The sequence below is a fragment of the Episyrphus balteatus genome, chromosome 1 (genome assembly GCF_945859705.1).
Source record: "Episyrphus balteatus chromosome 1, idEpiBalt1.1, whole genome shotgun sequence".
Taxonomy (NCBI): domain Eukaryota; kingdom Metazoa; phylum Arthropoda; class Insecta; order Diptera; family Syrphidae; genus Episyrphus; species Episyrphus balteatus.
Window position 1 is genome coordinate 123,955,697 of NC_079134.1, and position 16,533 is coordinate 123,972,229.

Sequence of the window (16,533 nt, forward strand, 5' to 3'; positions counted from 1 at the left end):
CGCGATTTAAAAAAATGGAAAGACCATATTTCCACTATCCGTATTTTTTGAGAAAAACTAAAAACGCAGTTATGTTAGAACTATATACAGCATTACGTGTGCTAAATTTAATCGAAATCGTTAGAGCCGTTTTCGAGAAAATTGCAATAACTCGAAAATTTTGTATGGGAGGTATACGTTCTAAGCGAGATATTAAAAAACAAAAAAAAACCAACCTTGGAAATTACGAAAAAAACATCCATACCAAATTTCAAGAAAATCCGTCCACTCGTTTAGGCTGTAGCTACTTGTACAGATGGACGCACGGACGCACCGACGCGTTTAAGCAGACCAAACTTTGCTAATATTAAGTATAGGCCTAAGGCAAAATAATATAAAAAAATTATCGATATGATTTTACATATACATATGTTTTTTTTAAATTAAGTTTAAAAATTAAATTTTTTTTTTTGGCCATTTATCAAAGAAATTTTAATAACTCATATATAATTTTATAAATTTAATTTTTTTTTTGTTATACGTTTTACAACAACACTCAAATAAACAAAATAACATTAACAAAATTTTTCAAACAGTTACCAAACGTGAAATATACACTCTCAAAGATTCCCATAAATTCCTCAAAATATTTTCGATTTCCGAGGTACTCATGTTTCGGAGCTTATTTTGAATACATAACCTGGGTTATTTTCTAAGATAAATATGTTTTCATATGAGTTGTATCGCATAATCAGAGACTGCAAAGTCATACCAATTCTGAAATGGTGTCCGTCTTGAATACAAGAAACCATGTTCGGAGATTAAGAAGAACCAAGCCTCATGAGCTTATGGTCTAAAAAAACATGGGAAAGTATTAAAAGTTTAAACTTCCCCCAAAGTGATTTTACAAAGTTAAGAAAGAAAAATCTGATGTCGATCTCTCAAGATTGGTCCTGATTAAGAGGTGGTTTTAGTGGTTAAGAGTCCCACACTACTTGGTGTCGAATACTGCCAAGTGTCTTTTGAAGATTTCCTCCCGTCAAAAAAAAAAAAAAAAAAAAAAAAAAATATGAGTTGACACTTCTTAATTATATTTTAATAGCAAAAATATTAATTTTTAACAAAAAAAAAAGTGATTTATCATAAGGGGACGACACACTGTGAGTCGATTCTTTATAACTTTGTTGCTTTCCTTTTTGGTGACAAGTAATTAAAAAAAAATTTATCTGCATTTTGTTGCCTAGCTATGTTCTCAAACAACAAGGATATAATACAAAAATGGAAGGATTAAAGAAAAACGTCAAAAAATTGTAAGTTTCATTGATCGTTTACAATACATTTAAATTAGAGATGTCGCCACTAGTGATTCAGCCGAATACCGTATACCGAATATTCGGCCACACTCTTGGACGAATACCGAATATTCGACAGCGGAACATTCGGCCAACGATATGTTTGTGTATTTATCCTACTACTATGTCACTTTTAACAAGTAACTTCTTTTAATTATTCTATTTCATTGAATGTGGGTCGAAAGATTACAAGCATTTTTTTTTCATGCAGTGTGAGCCTTTGTTCTTCGTTAAAAAAATTTAAATATGTACCCCTCCATTTCTCCAACATTTCGTGATAACAGAGGTTTTTTAGAGCATTGAAATGTTAGATTCTTCGTTTAATTGTACCACTGGATGTACTGCTGTGTCGTCAGCAAACGGAGTGCGATGGATGGTGTCCTCATATACTAAATGGAACAATATCCTGTGGTACCCCAGTCACTAGTCTGAAAATTTGTTTCCGTGTCTACCGCGGAGCGGAGTATTCTATTTTCTATATATTTTTTATACAAACAATTACACTGGTCGGCAAAAAACTAAAAAAAGTCGGGAGCAAGAACTTTATAAGGTGATTTTGATTGACTTTAGTGTGCTGAATTCAAAACTGTTTACAGATTTTTTCTATCACGTCTAGTTTTTGAGCTATACTCATCACTATTTTCGCTATAAAGCTTCAAAAACTAATTTTTAATAGAGTTTTTTTTTATGTTTAGTCAAAAATATATATTTTCCGTAATTTGTTGCTCTTTATAAGTCCAAATCAGAAGACGCAAGATGGAATTTGATTCAAAAAATCATTCATTACTTTGAAAAAAATAATCAATATTTTGAGATATCTATCATAAATTTCTTTTTTCAATATCTTTGAGAAAAAAAATTATTTTGAAAAAATATAAATACCTTTAGGACGTGTTATTATGGCGTTTTGAGATTGCATAAGTAGTTTTACAAAAAAAAATTAACGGTGATGTAATTCGATGTCAAATGTACCCAAAAAACGCGTTTTTGACCTATTAATATTCAATTATTTCAAACACGTGACGTGCCAGTGAAATTTTGACTTCAGATTCGGACTCATCACACAAAATTCCTCTCGAAAAGTAGGGTTTGGTTCTTGCTCTATATCCGTTGCCGACCAGTGTTATTATACCCTTTTCAATAAATTATTTTGAAACTTTTTTTTATTTAATCGACCAATAAATAACAATTTCGGTTTTAAGTTTCTCATCTAAGGTTTTCAAATATTCAGAAACCAATAATAAATAGTTACGTCATTGCTTTAATAAATATGATATAGCTCCTTCGCTTTAAAAAAATAAAAAGCATGTATAGCTTTATTCTGAATAAAAATGGGGAATGTGTTCGCGACAAGAGTTCCCAATTAAAAAAGAACTTAATTAATATACGGAAAAGAAACAGTATTGTTAGAATTTTTCTCTTATTCCGAACACATTTCCCTGTGGTCTGTTCTTTTATTGAATAAAGTTAACTATTGTTCTTATGTCAAAAAAATCGTTGTATTTGTTTTTGTTAGATTTTGTTACAAAATGTCAACTTTGATTTAGGAACGACTAATGTTACATTTTGTTGATCTGTCAAAACAAAATTTTTTGAGATTAATTTTATGAATGAATAAACAAGAAAGAATTAATTTGGTACTGAAATAATTCTTTTTAATTGAATTCTTAGCAAATTGAAACAAAAATATGCATTCAATAATTTCAAATATGGAAACAAACGAAATTCTCTTCTCACATCATCCCCTCTCTTCCCCATTTAGTTGTGTTTGACAGATTAACATTGAAACTCAAGTCCAGGAGCTGAGTTGGAAAAAGTAACTAAATGTAACTATTTGACACTTCAACACTGGATTTAGGAACGATGTTGTGACGTCACGATGTTACACTGTGTAACTTTTTTCTCATTTAGGAACGATGAAAGTTAACTATTGTTAACAATAGTTAACATTGTCGAATAAAAGAACGCACCACTGGGAGTTCTCATTCATAATAGGGCTTATACTCCAGTCAAAGCGTCATTTGACCTTGCGCAGAGAGGCACTGTCAGTTTTTATTTCATGGATCGATAGGGGTATATTTAAAAGGCTTAAACCCAATTTCTCACCACCTGATCATTCTTTTTAGCGGAGTTATTCACAAAAATGCATTTTTTGGGATATTTTACTTCTAAGCTAATATCTTTGCTCCAGATTGTCGTAGACCAAAAAATAAACAAACATTCTCTTCCTTATAATATTTTCTATCGTTGTATGTAATTGTATTTGAGTGAGTAATTACAAAATGGCAGCCATTTAAAGTCAAATTCTTGTTGTTAAAAAACACATTTTTGTCATTATTTCGAAAAAAGCTTATATCATGATTGACATTTTTCTAATCTATTTTGTAGCCCTATTCATGTCCTGCATTTTTCAGAAAAAGTCAGCTCTTTATCACCAAAGATGGCCGAGCAATTGATAAATGAACGCATGCAAAACCGGTGCGAAAACACCTAAAAATATCGTTTTTTGGGAATAACTCGGCTTCAGAGTGTCCTACGACAAAAAAAAGCTATTAATTGTTCGTTACAACATTTTCTATCGATTTGGTGCACATAATTTTTGTTGAAACATATAAAAAATAAGTAATATTAAGTCAAAGACGTTTTTTTGTTTAGCAAACTCTTGCCTTATTATTTTGTAAACGGTGCAAGTATTGGTATGGTACCCTTACAAACTTTATAAAAAATGTTATCTTTGCTATGGGAATTACAAATAAAATAAGTCTCTAAATTTTTTTTCATGTAAAAGGATGTTTTTTTTTAGGTTTAGAGAAAATGTGGGTCTATTGCAAAAACTAAGTAATAATATCACAGGTCTACACATTTTTGTAATACTACCGTTATAAGATGTAAAAAAATACTTTTGAGGTTATGCTTTATGCAACGAAAAAAAAAATTTGATAATAACAGCTATCAAATTAACATTTTTCAGTGATAAAAGTCGTCCAACAATTAAAATATCAATTTTGATATTTTATCATATCATTTTAACTTTTTTTAATTTCAGGTGGGATAGTGAAAATTTCACTTTGACAATTAAAATATCATTTTGACATTTTTTTAAGTTTAAGTGGATAGTTAAAATTTCACCCTTCCACCCTGTTATTTTTTAATATAAATTATAACTGTTTCTATAAGAACCATTTTCCATCTTTCAAATTTTTTTTCGATATCTTTTTTATTGTTCGAGATATCGTCAGTTTTTTGGCTTATTGTTATGTATCAAACAGATATCACGTTTTCATCTCCTTTTTGATAAAAAACACACTTACTTCATTTCAAAATATCTCGGGCAGTAAAAAAGATATTGCAAAGATTTAAATTTTTGAAAGAAGGAAAATAGTTCTTATAGAAACCGTTATGATTTATATTTAAAAAAAAAAATCTTCAAATTAAGGCATGACATCAAAAGTGGCATTTTCTAACGGTTACATTTCCAAAACGGGAGCTGAGAGGATATTTTTGACTTTAGATTCGAGTTCAACGCATCGAAAACCTTCAAAAAAGTGTATTTTGGTTCATCTAGGAAAAATCTTGTTAACTTGATTTTACCCTAATTGTAAAGCACTCGTCTAGTTACCCAAGAGTTGTATGATCAATCACCAGTGGCTGCTAGTTTTTTTTTTTATTAAATTTCTCCACATAAAAATAAGAAGATTTTTGTCTTAAATTAAGTGGATTTCTTTTAAATAAGGATATTCAAGAAATTAAGAAGATTTTTCTGCTTACTTTAAGATGGAAATCATCTTGGCAAAAAAGCGCGCAGAAATTTGCTTAATTTAGTTAGTAATCCGCTTGTTTTAATGCTGCCCTTTTTCTCCGTGTTATAATTTTTCATCAAAAAATAACCTAAAAACTTATATTCCACAACAAATTTTTTCCAATGTTTTGTGGACTTCCACCCCTTCCCTCTTTTCCGCGAAAAAACACCCTTCCACTCTGTTATTTTTATAGACTCTTTGGATATTTGGTTTTTATTCCAAAAGGAAACTTTTAGCCAAGTTTCATAAGAGTAACAATTTTTTTTAATTTTTATTTTTTATTTAAAAACTTGTTCAAAATCTGTCTAAATTATCACGAATTGACTGTTTTCTAATAAAACTATCACACCATTATATTGACATTAAACGAAATTTAAAAAAATGATATGGTGTAAAGATAATAAAGTTGCACGAAAACTAGATTAATATGGATAAGGATATCGATTTAGGTGGGGAATGGTTTTGTGTCCTGCTATAGAGTGCTCTTAAGGGAGTTATATTGCGTGAAAATGTTTCAAAAGGAATGTGCTTTATTGCTGTTAAATTATATTTGTTTTTATTTTTAGGTCATTGTATTACTCACACAAATACATACTATGACCTAAAATTATATAAATTTTATTTTTGGCAAGACAAATTGTAATTTTTATAATTGAAATATAATTTCTAAATTGATGTGGGAAATTAAATTTATATTAAAGGTTTCCAAAGGAATAACAAATTCATGATGACATTTTCAGTTAAATTTTAAAAGATGATGAATGACGTCAAAAGATATCTGAAATATATCCATAATTAGACTATTCCAAGTTAAACATAGGTTTAATAAGAAAAAAAAAAAATTGTAAGTTGTTATTTTATTTCACGGAGCATGTTATTTCCGCCTGAATTACTGCGTCTGTCCAGGATAATGAAGGTACTGTCCAATTGACGGCAAATTGCGATAAGATCAAGGAAACTATAAAAAGAAACCTACAAACAAAGGCATAACATCAGAATCTCCAAAAATATATCTGAAACCTTAATTTTCTTCTTGAAAACACAAACTTAATGATATGATAATGTATCTAGCTTTAGCTTATGACGACGTGAATCACTGAAGGTGTTATATTATTTTTTTTTTTTTTTTTTGGAAAATGTGTCCTTCTGACGCGATAACAAAACAAAAATGCTAACACAAAACCCTTGCTTCTTGAGATCCTTTTCACCATGTGTGAAACATTCAATTGAAATGCAGTCGCCAAATTATCATGATTTATTATAATACACACTTTGCTTCTAGTGTTTTGAGTCGGCTTTATGTTGGCGTGTTCTATATATATTGCTCTGTCCAGGCAGCACATTTCTATTCATAACAGAGATGATACATATGTGTGTTATGGGAGAATAATTTGCATAAAGACCCTTGTAATACACGGATGTGTAAATTTATTCATTCGTGCTTCTACAACTATACCATCATAATTTTCATCATCATCATCATCGCCACCATCACCATCATCATCATAGTCGTAAGCAGCATTACCACATACCACAGAGAGGCATCAGTAGAGCTCTGAATGGGATATAAATGTCCTTAAAATTGTATGTTTTATGTTTTTTGATTTTATGTAGCGTAAGTAAGAAGAAGTAGAGATGCGAGATGGGGTGTAACTGTGTAGCGTTAAGTGCGCAAAGCTTATAGAAGCTGTTCGAGAGGAAAAGTCATCGTTAGTTGGAATGATATTACGTAGTTGGTGCAAATGCAAAGATCCACAAGTGGTGTACTGTATTTTCTGGTTGATATGCGAATTACTTTAATAAATTGGAAGCGAGTGTAAATGGCTTATGTTAAGGATATGATATTTTTTTTTATCGAGGTTTGATTTCAATGATGTTAAATGTTAGCGTTTACACCATAAAAAGCAAATAAAAAATGATTTTTTCCGCATCATGTTCTAGGTATCTCTTGGCGTAATGGTTGTTAGTGCGTTGGCTTATCATAAGTTGCAATAAGTGAAAGTTCATGTTTTTTTTTTTTTTTTTTCTTTTGAGAGTGAAAGGAGATTACTGCTCTTTGGGAGAAGTTGAAACAGTTCTCATGAGTACCATTATTTATGTTAAAGTGTTATTCGTCTTAGCCATTTGGAATCGGGAATATATTGAAGGTCTCTTACATTATTTGAATCAATCTTTTAATATAATAAAAGAATACTTCTCACACTAGAAATAGTGTTTAGAAGACTTCTTAGTGTCTTCCAAAAGCTCAATAAGTTAAACTTTGATTGATATTTTTGTCAAAACAGCAACAACACTGCAAGCTAATAAAATAATATACAAGTGTCAAACCATCCAATTTGATTTCAGCTTCCAAAAATTAGTTTTTGGGTTTTGGTCGAAATTCTGTATGTTGCAAAACACCCAACGCCAAAAGTTTGGAACATAACACATTAAAAAAATAGATGAAAATTGATTTATCTAATTTATTTCTTAATCAAGTAATTGATTGTATCTCTATAAGAATATATAAAAAACAATATGAACAACTTTAATAAGATACATAGTTAATTCGATCAGAAAATAAAGAAAATTTCCATTTTGTAACTTGGTTCCAAAGTTTTACGCCTTTAATGTCAATAAAAACAATACAATTACATATATTAAAAACTTTTGTTATGTGTTGTTTATCAAAGGAAATTTCTTGAAAAATACTGTGTGACGGAATTTTGGCATACAGAATTTTACAAACAGAATTTTGCAAGTAGCCCAGTTATTTTAGGCAATTTTTACCCCAGTCTGCGGAAAAATTCCTGCTGGGCTCGATTTTGGTATAGACCTTCGTTACGGCGTTCTTATGAAGATGTGAAAAATCGACATTGATATCGTGCCGGCGCACATAGGAGTATTGCCATCAAAAACCTGGCCATAATTATTTTTCGTGGATTTTGTTATTATTTCTGTTTAAAATGAGTATTCCTACAAGAAAATACAATATAAACCTAGTTTTTGTTATTTTTATTTTTTTACCAAAAACCAAAAAAATTGCTTAATGGCCTGTACTCCGCCTGTCGACATTATTTTTCTCAAAATTTTTTCCTCATCCCTAATACGCAATTCTCAGTTTCTTTTCTCTCTTTCCCAACCTTAATTAAGATCACCCAAAATAAAATACACTAATAACATCAGTAAATTTAATATAAAAATAAAAAAAGTTGCATAAATTAAGGAGTATTTTCTATCAGAAAGTGAAAAACTAATTGACCCTCGATTCTCTAAAGAGCACCTAAGAGCACCCAATTTTTGTTGCATTGTGTTAAAGAATATATAAACTTACTCATAAGTTTTAATTCATCGCAGAATAACGGGGTATACTAAAACAAAATCATTAAAGTTCAAATAATAACTTACCAAAAATATCAAGTTTTTAGATACTAGTTATAAGCCCGAATTAAAATAGAAAAAACCATCTAACATTTTCAAAACTTTATTAATATCGTTAATAAATAACTGAAGAAGAATTCTCCATTTAAATTTTTTTAGATTTCTATCACAACACTTCGATATCGCATATAGAATAACACTTACCAAAATACTTCGAATTCAAATAAAAATGAGGTAGATGTAACAGTTAACTTTGAACTCATTTTTTAACAAGACACGATCGAAAAACAAAAAAATGAGTGCAGCATATTGACACAGGTTTATTTTGCACCCACTTTGCCAAACTTTTTGGTGTCAATTTTGATTTTCAGAAAATCGACTTATGACCAGGTTTTTACTTCAAATACTCCTATGTGCGGCGTTAGAAGTTATAGAGGTCAAAAGGTCACGAAAATCAGTTTTTCGCATATATCTCGGGACCTGTTGCTCGGAGGTCAATAAAGACCAGCAGAAAAATTGTTCATAATTAAATTATCTACAAATATTGCCTTATGCATTTTTAGGTATCATCAACCGTTTTCGGAGTAGAGCGCTGAGAAAGAGACTATATTATAACGTCGTTATTTAAACTACATAAATATTTTCAAAGTTTCCACATGACTCATAGAAGTAGTCTAAGATTGATTTGGGGTGTTTTGACCCTCAAATGCCTTTACCCTGAGACCAAAACGTCTCAGGGTAGGTAATTTTGACCTGAGGGTCAAAGATTACTCCTAAGATTTTATTACATAGTTAGTTAGCAGGTAAGTAAGTAAGTTAGTTAGTTAGGTAGTTGGTAAGTGAGTTTGAATATCGATTACAAGTGAAAGTTATAAAAACATATGAATAAAAAGCAAAATAGATTAAACATGTATTTTCCAGTATTCAAATACAAAATTATTCACTCTTAAATAAAACAAACCTATTATTACGTGTCATCTATTATGCCTACGATTGAAATAGCTCTATTCGGAAAATGGTTGGTTTTACAGAAAAATGTATGGAGCAATATTTGTAAATTATTTTATGATGAACAGTTTTTCTAAGACCCCTATTGACCTCCGAGCAACAGGTCACGAGATATATGTGAAAAACTGATTTTAGTGACCTTTTGACCTCTATAACTTCTAACGCCGACACGATATCAATGTATATCCCATTTTTTTTAAAGTCACCCCCAATAAATTATTATGGAAATGGCCAATACTAATTTAAAGTAGGGTTTTTCGTCATCCCAACAACATAGTTGGAGTAGTTAAAGAAATGTAAGTTAGTTTGGAATTGCAGCTAAAACTGACTAGTGAAAAGTCGGCATCAGGGATCTAGCAGCCTTTTTTTTTTTTTTGGGGGGGATTTATGTCCCACCTGAACCCACCGAGTAGAGTCCATAAGCACCAATGGATCTTATGTCCCACTTAATATTAAATAACTCAGAGGAGTTTCAGAAAGTGATACAATTTGCTTAGATTTTAAAACTAAAATAAAAATTTGGTAAATAAAAATTAGAGTGTTCCTTATTTTGAACATTGCTACGAATTTTAATGCGCATACTGGCTCAAATATTTCACAATAAATAATAAAAATAAAATATTCACAAAGTTTTTAAGTTTCTATCGTTATATTTATCCACAATAATATCTTAAAAATAATTTTTTAGAGAAACCTTTTTAGTGCTTAAGGCATTTTTTCAAATTTCGAAAATTTTCTATCAACTTTTACAATTTTACCAAATTTTTAAGTAAAAAACTTCAAAACTATATGTAATTTATAGGTCATGATAGAGATTTTTTCTTCAAACGAAAAAAATATTTTTTTTATATGTAATTAATTTTTTGCTTAAATAAAGTTAGTTTTGCTCAACACCAAAATTTCCAAAAATAAAACAAAAAAGGTTCTATGGCCGGTTTTTTTCTTGACAATTTCGATCTAAAGTTTATGTAAGTAACAATGCAAACCAAACAAACTATTTTTTTTAATCGGTCTGCAGAACTTAATTCTCTTTTCCAGCTCCAAGCAGACATTCACCCAAAATACCGACGAAATATAAAAAGGCCAAAATTGCAGCCAAACGATCCATGGCTAGCACATTTAAATAAACCCATAATGTAGTGTTAAATTCAAAAGCCACTATGGACTATGCCATTTTATGCCTTGCCATTAGCATCGTGGTCGTCGAGTTTTATTTCAAATAAATCTCAATTACCTTTATATTCGAAGTGAATAAAGAGTGGATTATTGAGCCATCTTATGCAGCATTCTGCCAGCCAAGACTTTCTTAAATCGAAATTTGTCTAAAAAAAATAATGTTAAAAGGTCGTCGCAATGGCCACAGAATGACTTGTTTGTTCCATATCTATCCGACTACTTTTTTTTTTTGTATGTTCACCTATTTCATAAAAATAAATCAATAGAATTGGAGGGACAAAAGCACAAAACAGTATCAAACCTATAGAAAAATCCAGAGGTTTGCGTGTGCTTATGTAAGCCACTACGGCAGTTGTGGGTTCGTGTATTTCGAAATTCAAATTGTCTGTGTAAAAAAGGTGATTTACTTCCATTCGAATGATGGTATAGAACTATATAGACCATTATCTTTCAACTATATAATATTGTGTGTCTTTATTTATAGAACAACAAAAAAACAAAAAAATAAACCATTTTATATTGATTTATTTAGTTTTGTTTGTTGACTGATGTTGTTCTTATGAAAATATTGAAAGACAGACGGATTATTGTGTGCATAGAAACTACTCAAATTATGGCGACATCTTATTTGACAAAGGACAGTTTGACTTGACATCGTTAGTGAACAATGAAATTGATACAATCTGTCAATTAATAATATTTAAATAAATCAAAAATAAATAAGGGTCAAAATCATGGAGGTGGAAAATTTGATGTCCAGGCATTTTTTTTTTTAAACAAAATGACATTTATTTAAAGCTTTTTTCTCATTTGCCAATTAAGATAGTTGGCACGCATCTAAGAATATATTTGTTTCGGTTAGAAAAGTTTCCATTTCTTTTTTATTACCCAAAAAAAAAGCGTTCTCGGACATGTCCACAACTCAAAAACTGAAAATCAAATGGCTTAAAATCACATAAAAGTTTATTATTTTTGAGTATTTCTTTTTTTTAAAGGGTGCTGCAAGCAGTTTTTAAAGTTAATTTTGTATAGATTTATCATTCGACACTTTTTTTATGGATAAATATGTATAAAATGTATGTTAGAAACTAGTTTTAGTTTCAATTTTAAGTAACGTACATCAATTAACCGTCATTCCGGGAACGCTTGTTTTGGGGTATAGCTAGATAGAACTTTAAATTTGTTGGTTATATTATGATCAAAAATCGAGGCCACTACAATATAATCTCAAAAATGTTTCGTTTTACTTTGTTACATAAAAAATAAAAATAAATTAAGGTCAAAACGTCATTTCCGGGAACGCTCTTAGAATCTGAATAAATAATGTAGTCTTACACTCATAATTTTTCATTTTTTGGGTAATTTTACTCACTATCCTATCTAAGTATGGCTGAAATAAACAATTTTGTCAAAAAAAATTACAACAAAAACAAAAGAAAAAATTACTTATGGTCTAAGTGTGTCGGAGGTGCATAAAAGCATTTTTTTTTTTTGTAGAAATCGGTCTCTGCCCCTAGAAATAAAGTTATATTTGATTTATTTTAAGACCTACTATCTTTGTATAATAATATATCATATATCACATTGATACTATTTCTAGACCAATAAAGTCGTTTTGAAGAGAACACCACCATTTCGAGGAACGTTTTTCTAGTACTATTTTTTGGGGTTTTGCTGTAAATTGAAAAATATACATTTTTGTGCTCTGCCCGTTCATGAGCCGACAAATTATGGCTAAAGCGAACATTGGAGCATGAAATTTGTATCATAAATTAAAACAAAGTTGATTTTTTAAGAATTCGGTCAACGAAATTTCCCACCTCCATGATTTTGACCCACAGATGTTTTATTTTACAACAGTGTCCGAAACTCCCAGGTTTCTTAAAAAAGATAATTAAAACTCAACTTTAAAAAATGTGTTTGGTTAAAATAGCGTAGTGGCTAAAGCAGTGGGCTACAATATTCAAATAGTAGAGTAGTTTAAAAAAGAAAGAAAGTTGGAAAAAAAAACGGAACCTTGGGGCACACCAGCATTTACATACACAGAAAAAAAAAATTGATAATAACAGCTATCAAATTAACATTTTTGAGTGACAAAAGTCGTCCAACAATTAAAATATCAATCTTGATATTTTATCATATCATTTTGACATTTTTTAATTTCAGGTGGGATAGTGAAAATTTCACTTTGACAATTAAAATATCATTTTGACATTTTTTTAAGTTTAAGTGTATAGTGAAAATTTCACTTTGACAATTAAAATATCAATATTGACTAGATTTTACGTTTTAGTTTATTATATTGAAACCTATTTCTTTCTTTTTCTTTTTTATTATTTTTATTATTTTAAGTATTTTCTTTCTTTTTTCAAAACATTACTGAAAGTGAATATTCTTTACAAAATAGTGGTGATATTATTATTTCTATTATAGGTGATATAATTGTTTTTGTTATTTTCTCCCAAACTATGTGAAGTAAAATCTTATTGCCGATAAAATTTTCTCAGTAAATCATACAATTTATTTAGTGACCTATCCACTGTATAAATTTCATTCATCTATCTATTAAAACAAAATTGTTATGATCAATTGATTTTTCGTGTCGCTTTTTCGTTTCATCTTGTTTCAAATCACTACGATACTAAAGAAGTTTTCTCTTCAAAAAGTAGGTCCTGTTTGTTCTTTTGTCAGCGTGTGAGTCTGTCTGTCTGCATAAGAAGCTACAGACTAAAAGGATGAACCGATTGACATCAAACTTGATATGTATCATTTTTTGGAGATTCTCCAAAGAGGTATTTGGACCAAAAATAATGTTACCTGTTATTTAAAAATTTCTGAAAAGTTTAATTTTCTCGAAAACGGATCCAAGGATTTTGTTAAAAAATTCAAAGGTCTTTTCATGAATTTTTTTTTTAATCCGATTTTCTGCCAAACTACTAATTCAATATAAACGAAATTTTTATACAAAAGCATTTATTTAATTTAAATTTAATCATGAATAAAATTTTAAAAAAATAATTTGAATTTTTTTGAAAAATCAAATTTTCGAAAACGAAAATTTAAAAAAAATGACTCTAATGATTTTAAAACTTTTTTTTAAAAAATGCAACAACAAATTAAATTGCATACTTGTTTTGGAGCACAATTTGATTTCAAATGTTTACTACATATAACTTATGTTTTTGGACTTGAAACGATTCCAAACATTGCTTACTGATTTGAATCGCCTCATTTTCTAACATAATAAAATTATAGATATTGCCTTAAAATTGGTTGATAAGTTTCAAAAGAATGGGTGCATCTGGGCTGCTTATCTTAGTTTTGTGTTTTTTGTTTGCATTTTTTTTTTAGTAAATGTAAATAAAGTGTAGTCATGTTTTAATTTTTCAACCTCTATACCTTTTCTTTATGTACCTTATTTGTCTCAGTCTATACGTGACGTTTTATAATTCAATGTCTCGATAAAAGAAGTGAGAATTAAATTTATTGGGTTTCTTGAAGATTATTTATGTTTTTGGCAAATTAATTTATATTGAAATACTTCAAAACTAACCAGTCTAAAAATATAAACAGTACTAGATTTGCCTGTCCGTGACAATAGATTAACCTGTACCTATTAAAGTTGGAGAAAAATTTATTCTAGTGATGAAATTACTTTTAAGGAAAATCAGATACAGTGAAACATGTATTTACTCTACCAATTTCTTGAATAGAGTTAAAAAGTAAGGGTTTTCCACTGCGTAAAATATAAAGAGTATGAATTCTCGAATAATTTTGGTTTTTAAATGGGAAACATGTTTCAAATGATGATTTGTATAAAATAAAAATAAGCATAACACAAGGACTTTTTACCTATAGGTACCTCTTAATATCTATCTATGTATTTGTTCCTCATTATTTCCCAACCACATTATATTCAAGCGAATACAAACACCTGTGGTCTATTGTTCAACGACAACTCTACACAAGGTGCTTTTAACAAGCATTAGGCGGCGCGGAGCACTGCTGTGGGGGAGAACCTACAAGGATCCTAAACGTGCGTTTAACTACGGAAAAACTCGGGTACAGCTATTAGTTCTATTGTTCTTTAAACACTCACAACAATGTGACGGGGACACATATAGTAGATTATAGATTCTTTTTGTCTTTCACTCTTTAGATTGTTAGAAGAAGAGAGTGAGAGCTTTTAACTTGAAAAACATAACAAAAAAAAAAAAGAGGAACCGAATAAAAACACGCTGTCCTAATAAATATTTCATGTCCTTTTGTTTTGTTTTTTTTTTTTTTAGCGCTATGCTGTCTGTGGTGACAACTGTGTTATGTGTCGTATGCTACTGTTGCCATCGTAACATAAAAAAACGTACAGAAGCTGCATACCGGCAAAGGTGGATGGAAAACGATACTAATATGGAGATATACAGTGTGGAACAGGTAAGTGTGTGGAATACTTTTTTTTTGTTTTGTATTTTAAGAAAGAATACGCACGTAGATTTTATTAATGGCAAATGGGGATAGCTTTTGAAATATTGCTTTTGGTATCTTACTTGTCTTTGAATATAAAAAAAAAAGATGTGTTCCAGTAGACTAGGGGAGAATATTTTCTCAAGGTCATATATATGCATAATTCCCCTTGTTTGCTAACCTCTTTAATTCATTTATTATAACTTTTTTTTAATATTCCGATTATTCAATGTCTGAGAGACGTGAAAAGCAACAGTCTGTATGGTTTTTAATTACCAATTAATAAGATGTGAAGCTCTCTTTTCGAATATTGTTGCTTTGAAAACTGCCACTTGTCAAACAAATGGCGGGAGCGGCTTTATAAAAGTTAAAATTTTGTAGAAATTATACCACCAAGGATTTTGGACATAAGTCTTAGAAAGATTTTCATACCCTTTTAGAAATTTCCTTATTTTTCTTTTCTTTCTTTTTCTTCTTGTTTTTTATCATTTTTCTTCCTCATGTTTTTTGTTTCCTTTTCTTTTTATTGTTGGCATTGTGGTAGCAGCTCATTTGTTTCTTTTTACTCTTGCCACCACTTCAGACTATATAAAGGAAACTATCATTATAACTCAATAAGGTTTTCAGCCGACAGAGACATCGATTGATAAACGTTCTGTATTGATGGTTGAGTCGTGTCCTTTTTGTCCATAATTCAAAACAGAAGTTATAGTTTCCTATTTAAAGAGCTTGAAATAGACTTGAAATAAACATTAAATAGTGTGACGACAGCATTATATTTCTCGTGTCGACGTATAAAGCCACGCAAATACTCACGAATCCATGTGAAAGAATTACATGACAACACATAAACTTGTCTAAATTGTTTATTGACATGAAAAGTTCTGGTATTTTGTAATATATTTCCTTAAAATAATGAGGTTAATAGTGTTTAAAAAAAAAATCATGCTACATTGCTAGCCTACATCCATTTCACAAGTATTTTTATTTTTAAAATCGGTAGTTTTAAACGCTGAATACGAAAGGAGAGATTAAGTATGAACATGAAGACATGAAATACACCAAAAAAAATTTGATAATAACAGCTATCAAATTAACATTTTTGAGTGACAAAAGTCGTCCAACAATTAAAATATCAATTTTGATATGATAATCATATTATTTTGACATTTTTTTAATTTTAGGTGAAAAGTGAAAATTTCACTTTGACAATTAACTCCTTGTAACCCAACCAGTGGCGTACGTTGAGTCGCCGGGGCCCCGGGGTAAGACTAAATTTTGGGGCCCCTTTGATATTTGGGGGCCCCTTTGTTAAAAAAAAAAATTACGTATACGCCATAGGTTTTTTTTTGTATGGCTTATTTATTTTTAGGTTTATTTTAATGTTTAAATATGTT

The 16,533-nt window shown here is 29.8% G+C and overlaps 2 protein-coding genes across 3 annotated transcripts in view; one reads left to right on the forward strand and one right to left on the reverse strand.

Annotated features, from left to right (window-relative positions):
• The window catches only part of LOC129907473 (probable beta-hexosaminidase fdl), an 85,188-nt gene that overhangs the window by 34,820 nt on the left and 33,835 nt on the right, over window positions 1–16,533 (reverse strand). The gene's annotated exons all lie outside the window — the stretch shown is intronic.
• Window positions 1–16,533, forward strand: part of LOC129907475 (uncharacterized) — a 35,097-nt gene that overhangs the window by 2,724 nt on the left and 15,840 nt on the right. Inside the window, exon 2 of the mRNA XM_055983732.1 lies at window positions 14,965–15,106. Within this exon, the coding sequence (XP_055839707.1) occupies window positions 14,965–15,106 (142 nt within the window). The remainder of the gene's footprint in view (window positions 1–14,964; window positions 15,107–16,533) is intronic.